Raw genomic sequence first — 15,681 nt, 5'->3', positions numbered from 1 at the left:
CCCAAAAGCTGTGGAGATCGTCACTTCGGACCCTTTGCAGACTTCTGACTTCACGCCGGCATCTACATTAACACTATTTGCTGCTTTATATTTTGTGGTTCCTCCGGAGCCTCTACCTTACTAGAACCCTCCCCAAACACACACATCACCAAAGAAAAATTAGGAACTTGTGAATTGAACATTCACACCCCTACCACCCAGTCATTCAAAGTTTGAGATCCTCAGAATGCACCACCAGCTGCAAAGCAAGCACACCTCTCCTCATGGATTTTTGATAAGAACGTGAAGGATGCGGGGCACCATCCTGTCCAATTGTTCTTGAAAACACCACGTGGCTGTCTTTCACTTGTTTCCTCTAAAGCACTGATTCTAAATCCCGGCTGCACGTTATCACCCAGGCAAACTGTGAACAACACTGGTGCCTGTGCTCTGCCCACCGGAGGCTTTGCTTCAATCTGTCTGGGGCGAGGCCCCAAAGGGGCTTTCTCAAACCTCCTCAGGTGAGCCTAACCTGGGACAGGGTTCTCAGAGGATGTTCCCCAACCAGCAGCAGCAACACAACCTGGGAACTTCCGAGAAAGGCACCTTCCAGGCCACGCCCTACACCTTCCGCATCACAATCTCTGGGGCTCTGCACAACCCAGTCATCCAGGCTTCAGCCATCTCTGACCAGGTGACCCCCCAGGTATGCTCGAGTCAGAGAACTACTGCTTCTACCCCACGTGTAGGCACTGCCACCCTGTCAGACCCTTGGGAGAAAAACGATGCCTCTTACGGAAAAGCCCCTACAGTTTCTGTGTAAAACTGAACCACCGGTTATAACTGTTCCCTGTTGCAGCCACCAAAATGGATGCTCATTTTCTAAATGACTTGCAGGCCTGTCTTTAAAAACTTTAAGGCTCAGCAAAAATCAGGTGGGACCTGCTTCCAGGAAAACAAAGACAAAGGGTGAGGGAGCTGTCAGAACTTCAGGTCAAGAACCAACCCCTGGCACTCTGGGGTGGCTGACGTGGGAAGACCCGTGCCCTGGGGACAGAGGGGAGGAGGGGGTGGGGTCCAAACAACAAGTCCACAGCTCCTGAGTGGGAGGCTTCACCTCCAACTCAGAGATATCACGGAAGACCACTGGACGGCTCTTGGTGTTTGGAGAAGAAGGAAGCCGAGGGGGCAGGAAGGAAAACCAAACCGGAAGGCTGGCCCGATATTTTGGCACTCAGGTCCAGGTAGCAAAGAACAGCAGCCCCCGCTCTCCCACCGGTTCTCCCACCGGTGCTTCCAGCCATCCTCCCACCGGTCCTCCCACCCTTCACAAGGTCCAAGGGCCTCACCTTTCACGATGGTGGCCTCCTTCAGGTGATGGGACAGGAAGTCAATGCTGGCATAGGTGTTGGCGGGGGGCAAGGCGCCGGGGCTGGGCCCCCCACACACCCCACCGCCGCCGCTGCTCCCCACGGCGGTGATCAGGCCCCCGAGACTGCGGGTCCGGCCCCAGGCGCTCTTGTCTCCGGGCTGCGGATGAGGATGCGGATGCTGCTGCGGGGCGGGTGACAGCCCAGGCTCGTCCCTCACGTCGATGGCGATGTAGTTGAGGCCATTCTGGAAGCCGGCAGAGGTCTCCCTGCGCATTGGGGCGCCACTGCCCCCAGGGCAGCCGACCAAGCCCCCGGGCTGACCTGGGCCCCAGGGGCGCGCCTGCTGGGGGTGCGGCGGCTGCAGCTGGCGGGGGGACGTGGGGCGGTCGTCCCCGGCACCCAGGACGCCGCTGCTGCCCCCTTCGCTGCTTTTCCTGAGAGACACGTTTTCCACAGAGGCCGAGTTGTGGCGCTTGGGGTTGTGGGCGAAGGAGGGGGACACGGGGGTCACAGTGGTGGTCGAGGCAAAGGTCTCAGAGCTGTGGCGGCGCCGGCCCCCCTGCGGGTCGGCGCGGATGACCTTGGCGCCCCGGTGCGGGTCCGGGGGCTGGCTGGCCTGCAGGAAGGCCTCGACTCCCGACACCTGGTCCATGAGGCTCAGCCTCTTCACCCCGGACGTGGGGCTGGTCACGCGGGCGCCCTCTGGCTTCGGGGGCGCCGCGATGGGTTGTGGCGGGGTGGCAGCCACGCCGAAGGCCATCTCGGTGTAGTCACCATTGTCCCCGGGCTCCGAGGAAGAGGAGGAGGCCGCGCCGGGGCCCTGCGACGGGGCGGCCGGGGGTAGGCGGTACAGCTCCCCCGGGGGCGGCGGCGGGGGCGGCTGCAGCTGCAGGGAGGCCGCGGGGGCGGCGGGGCGAGGGGGCAGCGGCGGGTAGGGCGAGGCGGCCTCGGGGGACAGGAGGGCGTCCAGGGAGCCCACGGGGTCCCCGCTCTGCGCGCCGGGCTTGGGCGACTTGGGCGAGCTGAAGTCGAGGTTCATGTAGTCGGAGAGCGGGGAGCGCTGCCTGCTGTCGCTGCTGGTGCCCGGGGTGCCCGAGCCCAGGGAGGAGGCCGGGCTGCTGGCGGACAGCAGCGAGCACGACGAGGCCGCCGAGGCCAGCAGCGGGGGCGCGGGCGGGGAGAGGCGGGCCCCGGCCTCGCCGAAGTCAATGTTGATGTACTCGCCGGGGCTCTTGGGCTCGGGCGGCAGAGGGTACTCGTGCATGCTGGGCAGCGTCTGCAGCCCCTCCAGGGACAGGCGCGTGGGCCGCACTGCCCGGCAGCGCTGGGTCAGGAAGCCGTCGGGGCGGCCAGCGCTGCTGCCACCGGGCCTGCCGGGCGAAGGCACTGCTGGGTGGGGGGGCTGGGTGTGGCCGCCCGCCCCCGCGAAGGCGCCGCCGGCCGTGGGCCCCGGGCTGGCGGGCGGCTCCAGCCTCTCCTCTTCCAGGATGCGCCCCACGGGGGAGCTCATGAGCACGTACTGGTCGTTGTTGTCCCCGTTGCACGTGTAGGGCGCCTTGTAGGAGCGCGGCAGGGAGCTGTAGCAGTAGCCAGGCACTCCCCTGAGCATCTCCCCACTGCCATGCAAGGCGGCCGAAAAGAAGTCCGGAGGAGTCCCCGAGGTACCCGCGTCGCTGGGGGACATATTGAGGTAGTCCCCGTTGGGTAGCAGCTTGCTGTCGGCGCTCTCCATGGACAGCTTGGAGCCACACCACATGCGCATGTACCCGCTGTCCTCGGGGGAGCTCTCGGCTGGGGAGCTCGCCTTGTAGCTAACGCCGCTGCCACTGGCCGCGAAGGCCCTGCCGGCCGACGGGGCGGGCGCTGGCACTGCAGCCCCCGTGGGGGGCAGGGCGGCGGCGGAGGCCCGCGGTTGCAGGATCTGCTTGGGGGCCGACACGCTGGTGGGGCTCATGGGCATGTAGTCGTCACTCTTACAGCTGCCACCGCCCCCGCCCATGAGGGCCACGCCGGGGGTCATGGGCATGTACCCGTCGTCGGCACCGAGGTTGCTGCTGGAGCTGCGGTGGGACCCGATCTCGACGTCGCCGTAGTCCTCGGGATACGGGTTGTAGGCCACTTTGGGAGAGGACGCGGGGCAGGACGGGCAGAGGCGGCCGGAGCTGCCGGAGAAGGTGGCCCGCATCAGGGTATACTCATCCAGGGACGCGGAGGAGGGCTGGGGCACCGGCCGCTGCCGGGCAGGGGTGGTCAGGGAGTAAGTCCTCTTCCTCAGCCCCCGGTCCAGGTCCTGGGCGCCATCCCCGGACACTCTGCGGTAGGGGCGGCCGCAGTGGCTCAGGGGCCTGTCCATGGTCATGTACCCGTACAGCTCGCCCCCGCCGCCGTCCCTGGCCGGCGGCGTCTCGGCGATGGACTCGGGCGTGTTGCTCCGGTGGCTGCAGAAGGCTCTCAGGTCGCCGGGGCTGGAGCCATACTCGTCCAGCGACATGAAGCCGGGGTCGCTGGGGGAGCCCGAGGCCGACGCGCTGCCGCTGGACGGGCGCTGGCTCGCGGCGTGGTGCAGGGGGTGCTGCAGGGGCGGGTGCGGGCCCGGGGGCGGCGGGTAGGAGCCGGAGCCGTGCCCGCTGCTGGACGACAGGCTGCCGGGGCTGGTGGCGGCCGGGGGCGAGTGCGCCACGGGCATGGACATGGAGCGGCTGTGCTGCAGGGCACCCCCTGCCGGCGCCGGCGCCACCTTGCTCGCGCGCCCGCCGCAGCCGCCGCTCAGGGTGTGCGAGCGGCTCAGGGGCGCGCGCACCGGCCCGGGGCTCAGGGGGCTCCCGGCCACCGACACCGGCCTGCCGCCCGCCCCCGCGCCCGCGCCCGCGCCCACGCCCGCCCCCGCGCCCGCCGCCCCCGCGCCCGCGCCCCCGTCGCCCTCGCTGGCCGTGCGCACCCGGCACGAGCTGCACTTGGCGGCCGGCGGGGTGGCGGCCAGGCTGTCGGTGCGCGAGCGGCGCACCAGGCCCGTCTGGCTCGGGGGCAGGTTGACCAGGTGGTGGTGGCGGCGCGCGCCGGGGACGCTGATGGGGTGCGTGGAGGACGAGCCCGACGACTGGCTCTTGCTGCGGGGCCGGAACTCGAAGAGCTCCTTGAGCGCCTTCATGGCCTCCAGGATGGTCTCGTGGATGTTCTGCGCCACCACCGAGTCGTCGGCCTGCATCCACAGCTCCCCGGGGCCCGTGACCGCCGAGCGGCCCACCTCGATGAAGAAGAAGCTGTCCGAGTGGCCGCAGCGGCGGATGTTCATGAGCTGCAGCGTCACCGACGGCTGCTCGCAGTTGAGCTTCACGAAGCCGATGGTGCGCGCCGACAGGCACAGGCGGTACACGCCCGTCAGGTTCTTGCTCTGGCCCAGGCCCTTGGGCTTCAGGTTCACCTGCCACACCTCGCGGTAGGCGGCCGTGGCGGGCGCCACCAGCCCGTAGCTGTCGTCGGCCGCGGCGGCGCCGGCCGAGCCACCCAGGGCGCCGGGCAGCGAGGCGCTGCAGGACGCGGCGGCGTTGGCGGGGGCGGGGGCGGGGGGCGCGTCGCCCGCGCGGCCCTCGCTGAGCAGGTCGGTGAGCGCGCGGTACCAGCCCTCCTGCTCCTGCTCGTTCTCCGCCGCCACCGCGAAGTACTCGTCCCTGGTGTAGAGCGCGATCAGGTACTTGTGCTTGGCGTCGGCGCGCTTGTTGATGTTGAGGCAGCAGTCGAGCGCGATGACCCGCTTCGGGGCGCCCGCCTTGCTCCGCCACTTCTTCTCGCTCTCGTAGTACTCGAGCCGCGGCGGCTGCGGCGCCGGGACCCCGCCCGCCGTCGCCGCCGCCTCGTCGCCGGGCCCGCGCAGCACGAAGAAGCGCTTGTGGCCGTGCTTCTGCTTGCGCAGGTAGCCGCACTTGCGCACGCTGTGGTTGTTGTTGTTGTTGTTGTTGAGGTTGGGGCCGTCGCCGCCCGCCGGCCCCGGGGGCCCGGGCAGCGGCGGGCTCGCCATCGCCGGCGTTTCAGGCCGCGCCGAGCCGCGCCGCGCCGCGCCGAGCCGAGCCGCCGGGGGCAGCGGAGGGGGCGCGGGCGCGGGCGGGGGCGCGGGCGGGGGCGGCTCCCTCCCCCGCCCCTGCTCGCCCGCGCGAGCCCCGGTCCCTCGGGCCCGGGAGGTGGGGGAGGCCGGGGGAGGCCCGCGGGGGGGCCGGCCCCGCGCGGTGGCGCAGCGCCCTCCGCGCCCCCGGGCCCCGGAGGATGCCCGGCGCGGGCGGTGGCCGCCCCCTGGCCCGGCGGCCCGCAGCCGCCGCCTCCCGGGCTCTCGGGCGGCGCCTGGGGACTCGCTGGCTGGGCCGGGAGTCGGGGTCCCCGAGCCGCGGGGCCGAGCCTAAGGCGCGCGCGGCCGCACCGCTCCGGCCGCTGCGCCGCGCTCGGGGGTGCCGGGGTGCGCCCGGGCGCTCGGGGTCCGCGCCGCCGCCGGGGCGGCTGCTGCTGCTGCTGCTGCTGCTGCTGCTGCTGCCAACGGCGACCCGGGCTCGTCGCGGTCCCCGCCGCACAGTGAGTAACACATCGCGCACCGAGTGACTGAAGTAACAGGAGCAAAACAACATGTGACTCGGCGTTACGCAGGCACACACGGCGCGGCCGCCCCGCCCCGCCGCGCGCATTGGCTTCGCGCCCCCCGACGGACGGCCCGCGCGGCCAATGGGAGCGCGCCGCGGGGGGGCGGGCCGCGCGCCCCCGCCCCGCCCCCCTTTCTCCCCGGGCCGCGTTTCCCGCCGTCCCCTCCCCCCTCGGCGGAGGCCCGGGCCCGGGCGGGGCGGGGGCGGCCCGAGCCTCATTAATCAGGGGCTCGTTGTGGATGCCGGCGGAGGAGATGCCACCCAGGGCGGGAAACGGGGCGCGCGGGCGGGGCGGGGCGGGGCGGGGCGGGGCGGGGGCCGGCCTCCGCGCGCAGGGCCCTTCTTCCCTCCCGCCTCGGACTCAATTAACTGGGCTCGGAGCTTCCGCCGGGGCGGGGGCCGGGGGCGGGGGCCGGGGACGGGGGAGGGACTCCGCGGGGGGCGGGGGCCGGCGGGGGCCGGCGGGGGCCCGGCGGGCGGCGAACTTGGCCGCCCTCCCGTAACCCCCTCCGCGGGCACCCCCGGGCGCGCGGACCCGGAGCCCCGGGCCGGGGTGGGCGCGCGCCTGGGTGGTTCCCGGGGGCCTGGCCCGCGCCCTGTTTACGAGCATCACGGTTGTCCGCGGGGAGCGCCGGGTCTGGGCAGCTCGGTGCCCTTCCCGGGCGGGAGGGGAGGGGCGCGGCGCCCCCCGCATCCCGGCCCGCGCGCGCCCGGCTGCTGCCGGGGTCCCTTCCCCCGCGCCCGGGTCGCGGGCTCTTCCGGGGCGTCGTCAGCGCCATTCACTTGTCAGGTTCTCGGGAAGTTGAAATCGTGTGCCTGGGATGTAACAAGAGAAAGAGAAGGAGGACGAGCAGGCGCGCAGAAATGCGGTTTCCATAGCGCCGGAAAGAGGGCGGGCTCCGGCGAGGCGCAGCCCCGAGCCCGGGTCCCCTCCGGCCCCGGCGGCCCCGCGCGCAAGAGGGGGCGGCTCCAGACCCGCGCGCCCTGCGCCGCCGGCCCCGGCTGGGTCGGAAATGCCCTTGAAGGAGCGCTCCCGAGGCTCACGTCTACGCGGCTTTTGTGATGGCCTTTGTGACTTTCAGAGTCGGTGACAAATAAGTACCCTTGCGGTGCATCTCCTAAATGTCACAGTGGGGGCAGCGGGTGAGGGTAGGTGTCCCCGACCGGAGACCCTCCCAGCGGGCTCCGAGTCTTGCGGAAACCAAGAAGCCTTAACAAAACAAGCCCTTGTCTGTTCTCTTCCTTTAATTTGTGTGTCTTCATGACATAATTTGAAACAATAATGTTGGTTATTTTCTATTAAGTCCTGGAAGTGTGCCTTTGAATGTCCTCTCTAGTTTTAGAAAGGCCTTTATTTTTAAATGTAATGAAATCTCACGTCTAAGGATAATAAGATTGTGATTTTTTTTGACAGGGCAATAAATATTTTCACATATTTGTGAGCATGTGACTCCAGGATCCTGCCAGTTAATAGTATGTGCCAAAAGAACCCTATTTGCACGAAGATAACAGCGTTGTGGCCTCTATACAGTTTACAGTCACTGTTGAGCAGCATGAATTGGGGAAGAGGGGTCAGCGAGGCGTCAGTCATAGTAGAGTTTGCCTCAAGGAGGCATATTTAAAGTCAATCTTCCATTTTAAGTCTAGCTTTAAGAAATAATACCTCTCGGAATGTCATCTTAAGGGTGCGTGGGTGTATGCATGTGGGAGGTTGTATGTGTGTCCCGGGCACCTTCATGGACACGGTGCTTTGGTTTTCTGTTCTTCTTAGATCTTGTCCTTTCTATGTTGACAAATGTTGCCTGGCAATATGTTTACTCAGAAAGGGGAGATGAAGGGATTCTTGGAGTTTGCAGAAAATGTGGCCCAATTTTGTCAGCTTTGTGATGATTTCCATCTCACTCCGTGGGGGATCCGAACAGGCCTGCCTAGAGGTTCGGCAGCCCTAAGTAGCCAGCAGTGATCGATGGTGGGATAACCTCTTCTCAGCCTCACGGGGTAGTAATGATCTCCTCTGAGAAAGCATCTTTTTCTATTGTTTCATTCTTTTCTTTTTGACCCTGTCTTTTCATATGAAATTAGATTTTCCTATATTCACCAATGCTTGCTTGGGGTGCCCCTCAGATGTTAACAAGTGTCATCTTTGGAAGGTTTGTTTTTCTCCTTAGGGCTATTCTAGTGTTATGCCATCTCCAAGCAAAGGTGTTAGAAGCTCTAAGTTAGCAGGTGGCACTTTCCCCACGTGCTGCCTCAGTCACCAGGAGAGAAGGGTGAAGAACTCTCACCTACATCACTGGCATTCTCATACCAGAAAGATCGCAAATCTCCTGGAGCAAAACTATAAACTAGTTGTCATTCTGAAGTCCTAGAACCTCTAAATACGAGTGTGGGAGATACAGTTTCCATTCTCATTAAGAAGTCAGCCCGTGAAACCAACAGTAAGGAACTCTGTAATTAGAAGTATCCCCGTCTTCTTCCTCAACGAAGGAGCTTATTGTTGTCTTTCTCTCTTTCTACTGCCAAATAAGCTATTTATTTATTTAAAGCTTGTCCGACACCTTGTGATTTTCCAACTGTTCTCCCATACTTTTTCAGCAAAAGTCAGCTAATAACATCTGCCAACCTGCTCTCCACGCAGGGCCGGGTGCTGCTCGCATGGCCTGTTGCCAGCCAGCAGCCTGGATGAAATTTTTTTCTCATGGTCCAAGACCTTTCCTTGGAAGTTCTCTTTGGTATCATGGATAACGAAATGGCCATATCTTTTAGCAAGGAGCGTCTTTTGTTTGTTTTGTTTCGTTTACATGGGATCATATGCAATGATTCTTTTCTTAAAACGAAAGGTCCTTTCTGGAACAATTTGATTACCTTTCATAAAGTAGTCGATTTCATAAAAATGTAGTCATTAAGAATGCATCACAAATCCATAATACAAATAATTGTAAGCATCATTAATTCTCTGTTTCATGTAAGAAAGGCACAACATAGGAGGACAAAAGTAGATAACATTTTAGGGCTTGTGAGGTTTTTTTTTTCTTCTTCTTCTTCTTTTTTTCTTTTTAATCCTTAACCCTGTATCTGTTTGATAGTATTTCCTATCTAGATGAACTGTATCTAAAACCAGACAGCGCAGGGAGATAGTGGAACACTATACAACCAGTTAGAATAGCTTCAATTTAAAAAGTGCTTTAGGAGGAAAAAAAAATAAAAATAAAATATGCTTTAGGAGGTCTAGATTTTAACCTCAGAGGCTTTTGTCAGAGGACCTATTTAGTCTTTTAAAAAAGTGACAGAATTTCATCACATTTTGCTTTATTAAATGTTGAATTTCAGTAATTCATTTAATACATTTCTCTTTCTCTGGTGAATGAACCAAGCAAAGATAGACTTTTCCTCATTTAGAATTCATAAGAGGACTTCCTGGACTTTGGTAGCTGTTTTTTTTTTTCCCCCCACCAATATATTTGCTAATATGTTTCAACTGAAATTTCACAAGAATTTTGTAACATGCTAATTGTGTGCAACAGAATGATTGACATGAGAGAATGTAACTACTGTTTGGATAGTTTACTATCTATGCAGGCATTCCAAATGTCCCAAGAATCAGGATTTGGTAATAGATCATATTGGTTCCTTGGAAATTGTAAAGCTTTCCACCTTAGTGTTTATTTTGCTTATTACAAATACTTACGTATTTTAAATCTTCTCTTTCTTAAATATTCGTTAGGGAGGGGGGATTTTCTAAAATAAATGACTATTTTGTGTGCATATATGATGGAGCAAACTACTGTGAGTTTAACAATAAGAATTCTTCTGAAAAATGTATACACCGAATTAATACTCTTTAGAACAATACTCACTTATGTAGTAGGAACAAGTACAGCTCACCCAATACTCAAAACATTTTTATTTTAAATATAATTATGCTGAAGAAACTTAAACGTATAAACAATCAATTACAAAGTGACTATAGTTAGTAACTTAGAATTTTTATTAACCCACCTCTAGATTTTGTTGTGTTTGAGAAAGTATTTCTAACTTTTTTTTTAAAGAAAGCAAACACCTTTTTTCCCATGGACTTTCCATGATAGAAATAAAAATTTTACATTAATGACTGTATAACATTACTGAACCGTAAAAACACAAAAGAGTTCCTTCTTAGAATATCCCTCTTGGAATGCTCGGCCCTGTAACATAATACACTCACGTTTTGCTGGACCAGATTGGTGCCCTGGGTAGTGCTGGCTGTCAGTGTTCTAGCTGCTGGGTTAAAAAGTTGTTTGTTTGTTGTTATTGTGGCTTTTCTGTCAGAGCAGAACAAAATTGTCTGCTTCTCAATCTGTGGATCATGAGCAGATGACATAAAAAAAAAAAAAAGTCTCTAAAATGACACAGCTATATTTTCTAGGAGGGAGGGGGAATGAGCAGTGAGGAGAGCTGTGTGTCCTTGAACAGAGCAAATGTTAGGAAGGAAAGATCAGCCCCTGTTCATTGATCCTACTGTTTGCTCTAGGAGCGAGCTTTCACCCTGTTTGTAAACCATTCAGGAGCTAAGTAGGACGCGAGCCACCTTGCTTTTTGCCAGATGCTCTGGCGTTTTGTGGAACTGGATTGTAGTTAGAAACCTTCCACTTTTCTGCAGTTCACGTGCTGTTTCTAGGCTTGCCTTTGAGTCTGTTTTCTAGAGTTGTTTTGAAATCCAACCTAAAGATAACAGCGAAATGTGACCCGTTCTTGTGAATGGTGCCACCAACTGGCAATGCTTCTTCCTAAGACAGAACAGGCTTTTTTTTGCAAGACGTTGCAGCCAGAGTAGTAGCAGAAAGTTGATTACAACCTAAACATACATTTGCTTTGCATGAATCTTTAAATAAGTTGATAGAAACCATTTGAGATAAAACAAAGAAATATCGACAATGAACAACTCAGGCATTATCAGGTGACAAACAAATGGATACATTCAGTCTAAAAACTTTTTATATGATTTGGGAAGTATCAAGCTAATACAGTCAAATTTTAAAATATATTTTATATCCCAATTCGCATATTTATTTACCAAGAACAGTTATTATATTAAAAAAATGAGTATCAATCTTCATTTAAGATTTTAGAAAGCTACCTAACCAACAAAGTTAAAAAAAAAAATACAAGGCTCTAAACTCAGGATTATTTTGGAGTAAACATGAATTACAATCAATATTTGTTTGTCTTGCAAGGAAACTTTTTATCATATTTCTTCACTAAACTGACCTGTCAGTCTCAATTTTTTTTTTTTAGAATAAGCCAGTCACTTTGAGGAATATTGAAAAGCAAAATTTGAAAAAGTACAGATAGTAAAGAAAATATACTTTAAAAGTGAAGAATAACAAAAACATGTTTAAACTATAAATAATAAATGGCAGTTAATAAATGTCAAATGTGGCTATTTTTTATTTATTTTTATTTTTATTTTTTTTTATTTTTTTTGTGGCTATTTTTTAATTGAAATAATTTGAACTTATATACTCATGACTTATTTATCAACTCTAAATGTATAAATTGCATTTTCTTTTTTACTGTTTTAGTCTGTCCTCAGGCAATACAAATAATTGAGATACTCATTAGTAACGGCACTTAGGTAAGTTATCTAAGTAGAGTGAAGAGATCAGAAGACTTGATTTCTTTGCTACCAAGCATGCCCTTCAGGTACCTTTACTGTGAGTGAAAAAAAAAAAATACTGATATGTTAAAAAAGAAAAGCAATAATAATAACTGATAAGGGTAGTTTATCAGTATATGCATGTGTATTAAGGCATTTGATTCTTACCAGCCTATGGGACAAGTAAAATATATATAATTCGCCCATACTACTCATACCATAAATATATGATTTCAGCGCAAGTAGGAATACAACCTCAATCTTTCATTCCCACTCACCTGTGCTATGCGCTCCACATATAATTTTAAGAGCGATCAAGCACTTACATATTTACTATACTTTTTGCCTTGTCAAGGACTCTTAGAACAAATGATATTGACTGAATTAGCTTGAGGAAATATTAGTGAAGTTCACAAGAAAATAATAAAGATGAACTTACTGCCACTTCCTGCCAGCTGTTAAGTGTGAAGGGGAGATGTCAGTTCAGATAAGCTGGTTCTAAGAATGACCACTGTGAGTGTAAACACCAGCCAGTATTTCACCTTGGCTAGGTCTTTATTAAGTTGTCAGCCTATAGTCTTGCTACAAGAGGGAAAACTAAGAATGCTATATAAAAATTTTCTCAACATTAGATTTTATATTGCAAGAATGCCTTTTGGGGTAGTAAAGAGCAAGAATTAAAAAGCCATGTTTACTACTATTACTGGAAAACAAATAGAAAATGAAATATATTGCTATTTTGAGAGTTGATGTTTTTCTGTTTTTATTTTTGTAGACTTGTACCTGATTGTAAAATTTCTACATAAGAAGAGTTCATTACAATTTCAGCATGGCACCCATATCCCTTACAGTATGAATTAAAAAGGAAGTTATATGCATGTAGCCATTTGGTCCCATTGGTTAAAAATCACAATATTTTTTAATTATAGAATAATAGAAAAGGAGGAGTACCCTTTACTACTCAGGTGAATTTGTATCTTCCTCAATCCAAAATATAAAAATCAGTAAACATTTGTTTGGTATTTGTTAAGCATCGAGCATCTTTTAGGAATTATCTAGAATGTAAGTCTTTGCCCTTTTTCTTTTTTCTTTTTTTTAAGATTTTATTTATTTATTCATGAGAGACAGAGACCTAGGCAGAAAGAGAAGCAGGCTCCTTGTGGGGAGCCCGATGTGGGATTTGATCCTGGAACTGAAGGCAGATGCTCAACCAGTGAGCCACCCAGGTGCCTCGCCCTTTTGCTTTTCTATCTAAATAATAAGGTACTGTCTCCTTTTTTTTTTTTTAAGGTACTGTCTCCTTAAATGATTAATGTTTAAGAGGCTTGTTTTTTCTTATACCTTTTATTCAATATTGTCTCATAATTTGGAAACAAAAATGACTATATGTTATTATGATCATCATCTGGTGTGTCCTTAATTCTTGTAATGGTTTATATTAATTCCTAATGCTGCTGCTTTAGCCTCTTCTGGCCAATAACGAATATCAGAGAAAGTGATTTTCATCTCTGAGCATGAAAGTTTTACAAACCATCTCACATCACATCAAATTACATGTTCAGAAAAATTGCAGGGACAAGGTGGTATGAAAATCAAAACAAACAAGAACTGAACTTCACCTTGCTAAGCAGAACTATCCTCTGATTATAATTCTGTTTGCACTTAGAAGACAGGGGATACATGAGAACAAGTAAAAGATACAACTTTAAAATGCCTTTTGGTTTGATTTGATTGATGTTAGATGTTGAGCAGTTAACATGGAAATTGTGTTACCCGTGACCCTGAGTGTGTTGATCGGGACTGAGGTTCCGGATGGCCTCTGACACATACACCTGTGCCATCAGGTGTCCCCCTCACTCCCAGAGAAGCGTTTCTGCTGTTCCTCCATCCAGGTTCATTGCTCAGGTAGAAAGCCACAGCTCCATAGTCATGGTATGGAAGTCCCTGTAATCCAGTTCAAACTGCTCCTCAAGTACAATGAAGTGATTTGCTGTTGCGCATCTCCCTTGTTCCCGCTGGTTCTCTTCCCTTAACATTCTTTTTTTTTTTTTTAATTTTTTTATTTATTTATGATAATCACAGAGAGAGAGAGAGAGAGAGAGAGAGAGAGAGAGGCAGAGACATAGGCAGAGGGAGAAGCAGGCTCCATGCACCGGGAGCCCGACGTGGGATTCGATCCCGGGTCTCCAGGATCGCGCCCTGGGCCAAAGGCAGGCGCTAAACCGCTGCGCCACCCAGGGATCCCTTCCCTTAACATTCTTAATCCAGGTCCTGTTCCCTGCCTTCCAAATGGTGTTTGCCATCTGTAGCTAATTCCAGAGGAGGGCAAACCCTTTTTTGTCTCCCCGGCGCTGCTTACCCAGTGGTGTTCCTAATCATGATTGGATTACAATTTCAAACATGAAAATGCATAATTAAAACATATTAGTGGTAATAACCAAGTGCCCATTTTATAAATAAGGCACATCCATTTAAAATAGATTAAGGGCACTTAAACCCAGCACATGCTTTCCAAGTTATTGGCTGAACACTTCCCAGGGAATGAAACTAGTAAATACAGTCTCCAAATTTTGTTCTGTGGAAATTAGTTTTAATTAGTCAAACATTACTAATTCTATTTAGTCCAGTGTTAGGTTAATTTTTAAAAAGCCAGTGTTCTCATCCTGCCCAGTCTACAGGCTAAGGAGCTATTTGCATAGTATGGAATCATACAGAATACCGAGTTTCTGTTTATGTTGTCTGGTGATAAATTCATTCTAACCCAATGAAATATTTGGTTCTAGCAAATTTATCAATATAGTTCGAGTATTTACTTTGTGCTAGACACTGCGTGTAGTCCCATGGACACAAAAATGCAAACCTACAACAGCCACCCAGTGGTGCCTGCGGGGAGAGACGGTCTTCCCAGGGTCTCACCGGCTGCCATACCTCTTGCTGGTTGAGTGAACAATGCATAGTGGACACTCTTAACTCAAGCCAATTCTAGGGGTGGGTTTGCAGACAATCGCCCTAAGATAAAAAGCAATGACTCCTTCCAGGACAAACGGCAGGCTTGCTTATTTCCTGCTACAAAAGAGGCAGATTATCCAAACCCCTGTGAGTCAGCTGTGAACAACTCCCTGCAGAGGTAGCCTGCTCTGAGCCCCTCCAGGCTACCCTCTATGGTGCTCGGGTTGGAGCAGAAACAATTCATACCGTCTTCTGTGCCATGAGTCTATGACCCAAGAAGCTCACATCCTCGGCTAGCATGCATGTCACAAGGCAGGCTACCCAGTTAGTTCATTCTGAGAAAGAATGAAATTTCAGACCTTGACAGTGCCCTCAGGAAGCTCATGGTCTAGTGGGGCGGGGAGACTCTACAGGCAAATGGCTAAACCAGAGGGCCAATCGTGCTAAGTACAGAAATAGACCAACCACACAGGGGAAAATAGTGCATTACCAAGTGGGCATTTTACTTCATTGGGGAAGAAGACAGGTTATCAATAAATGGGGTTGGCATACCCAGAAAATAGATCTGAAGACATGTTAAGTTGGAATACCTGTCTCCTTTCACTGAAATGTCAGTTGAATCAAGATTTAAATACTACAACATGAAACCATAAAATTTAGGAGAAAATGAAAGAAATATTGATGAATTCGACTTTCTAAAACAGAATTCTGGGGGGAGGGGGAGGTAATCACAGCCAGTACTGCAGATACAGTGCTAATTCTGTCTTTATTTGATACCTTAGGGACTCCTGTAAGATAATAACAAAGAATTCGAAAATGGGTGAGATATTTGAACACAAATGTCACAATAATATAAAGAAGTGCCAGAAAGTCTTAAACATATCAAAGTCTGCTTAACCTGTCCTAAAATAAGATAAATGCAAATTAAAACCACAAAGTGGTACAGTCATTCACCTATCAGATTGGCTCAGATTGGGAAGTTTGATAACACAGTGTGTTTGCCAGGATGTCGGGAAAGGTTTCCACTCTGGGCTGCGGGAGTACCCACTGAAGCACGTTCGCCAAGCAGTTTGACTGTATCTATCAGGATGGCAAATACCCACGTGCGTTGACCTATACTTTA

The 15,681-nt window shown here is 52.9% G+C and overlaps 1 protein-coding gene across 3 annotated transcripts in view; it reads right to left on the bottom strand.

The window, feature by feature from the left end:
• IRS2 (insulin receptor substrate 2) overlaps positions 1-5,395 on the bottom strand; it is a 30,567-nt gene extending 25,172 nt beyond the window's left edge. For 2 of the 3 annotated variants that reach the window (XR_012009737.1, XR_012009736.1), the window contains exon 1: positions 1,329-5,395. Coding sequence is in view for 1 of the 3 variants with exons in the window: in XM_072782400.1 (XP_072638501.1) it covers positions 1,329-5,367 (4,039 nt within the window). In the remaining 2 variants the exon portion in view is untranslated. The remainder of the gene's footprint in view (positions 1-1,328) is intronic. The other variant, XM_072782400.1, reaches the window with a different exon arrangement.
• Between the last annotated feature and the right edge of the window lie 10,286 nt (positions 5,396-15,681).

This window comes from Canis lupus, chromosome 17, assembly GCF_048164855.1.
Source record: "Canis lupus baileyi chromosome 17, mCanLup2.hap1, whole genome shotgun sequence".
Taxonomy (NCBI): domain Eukaryota; kingdom Metazoa; phylum Chordata; class Mammalia; order Carnivora; family Canidae; genus Canis; species Canis lupus.
Note: the sequence above shows the minus strand (reverse complement) of the source record. Positions and strands in the feature narration are given on the sequence as shown.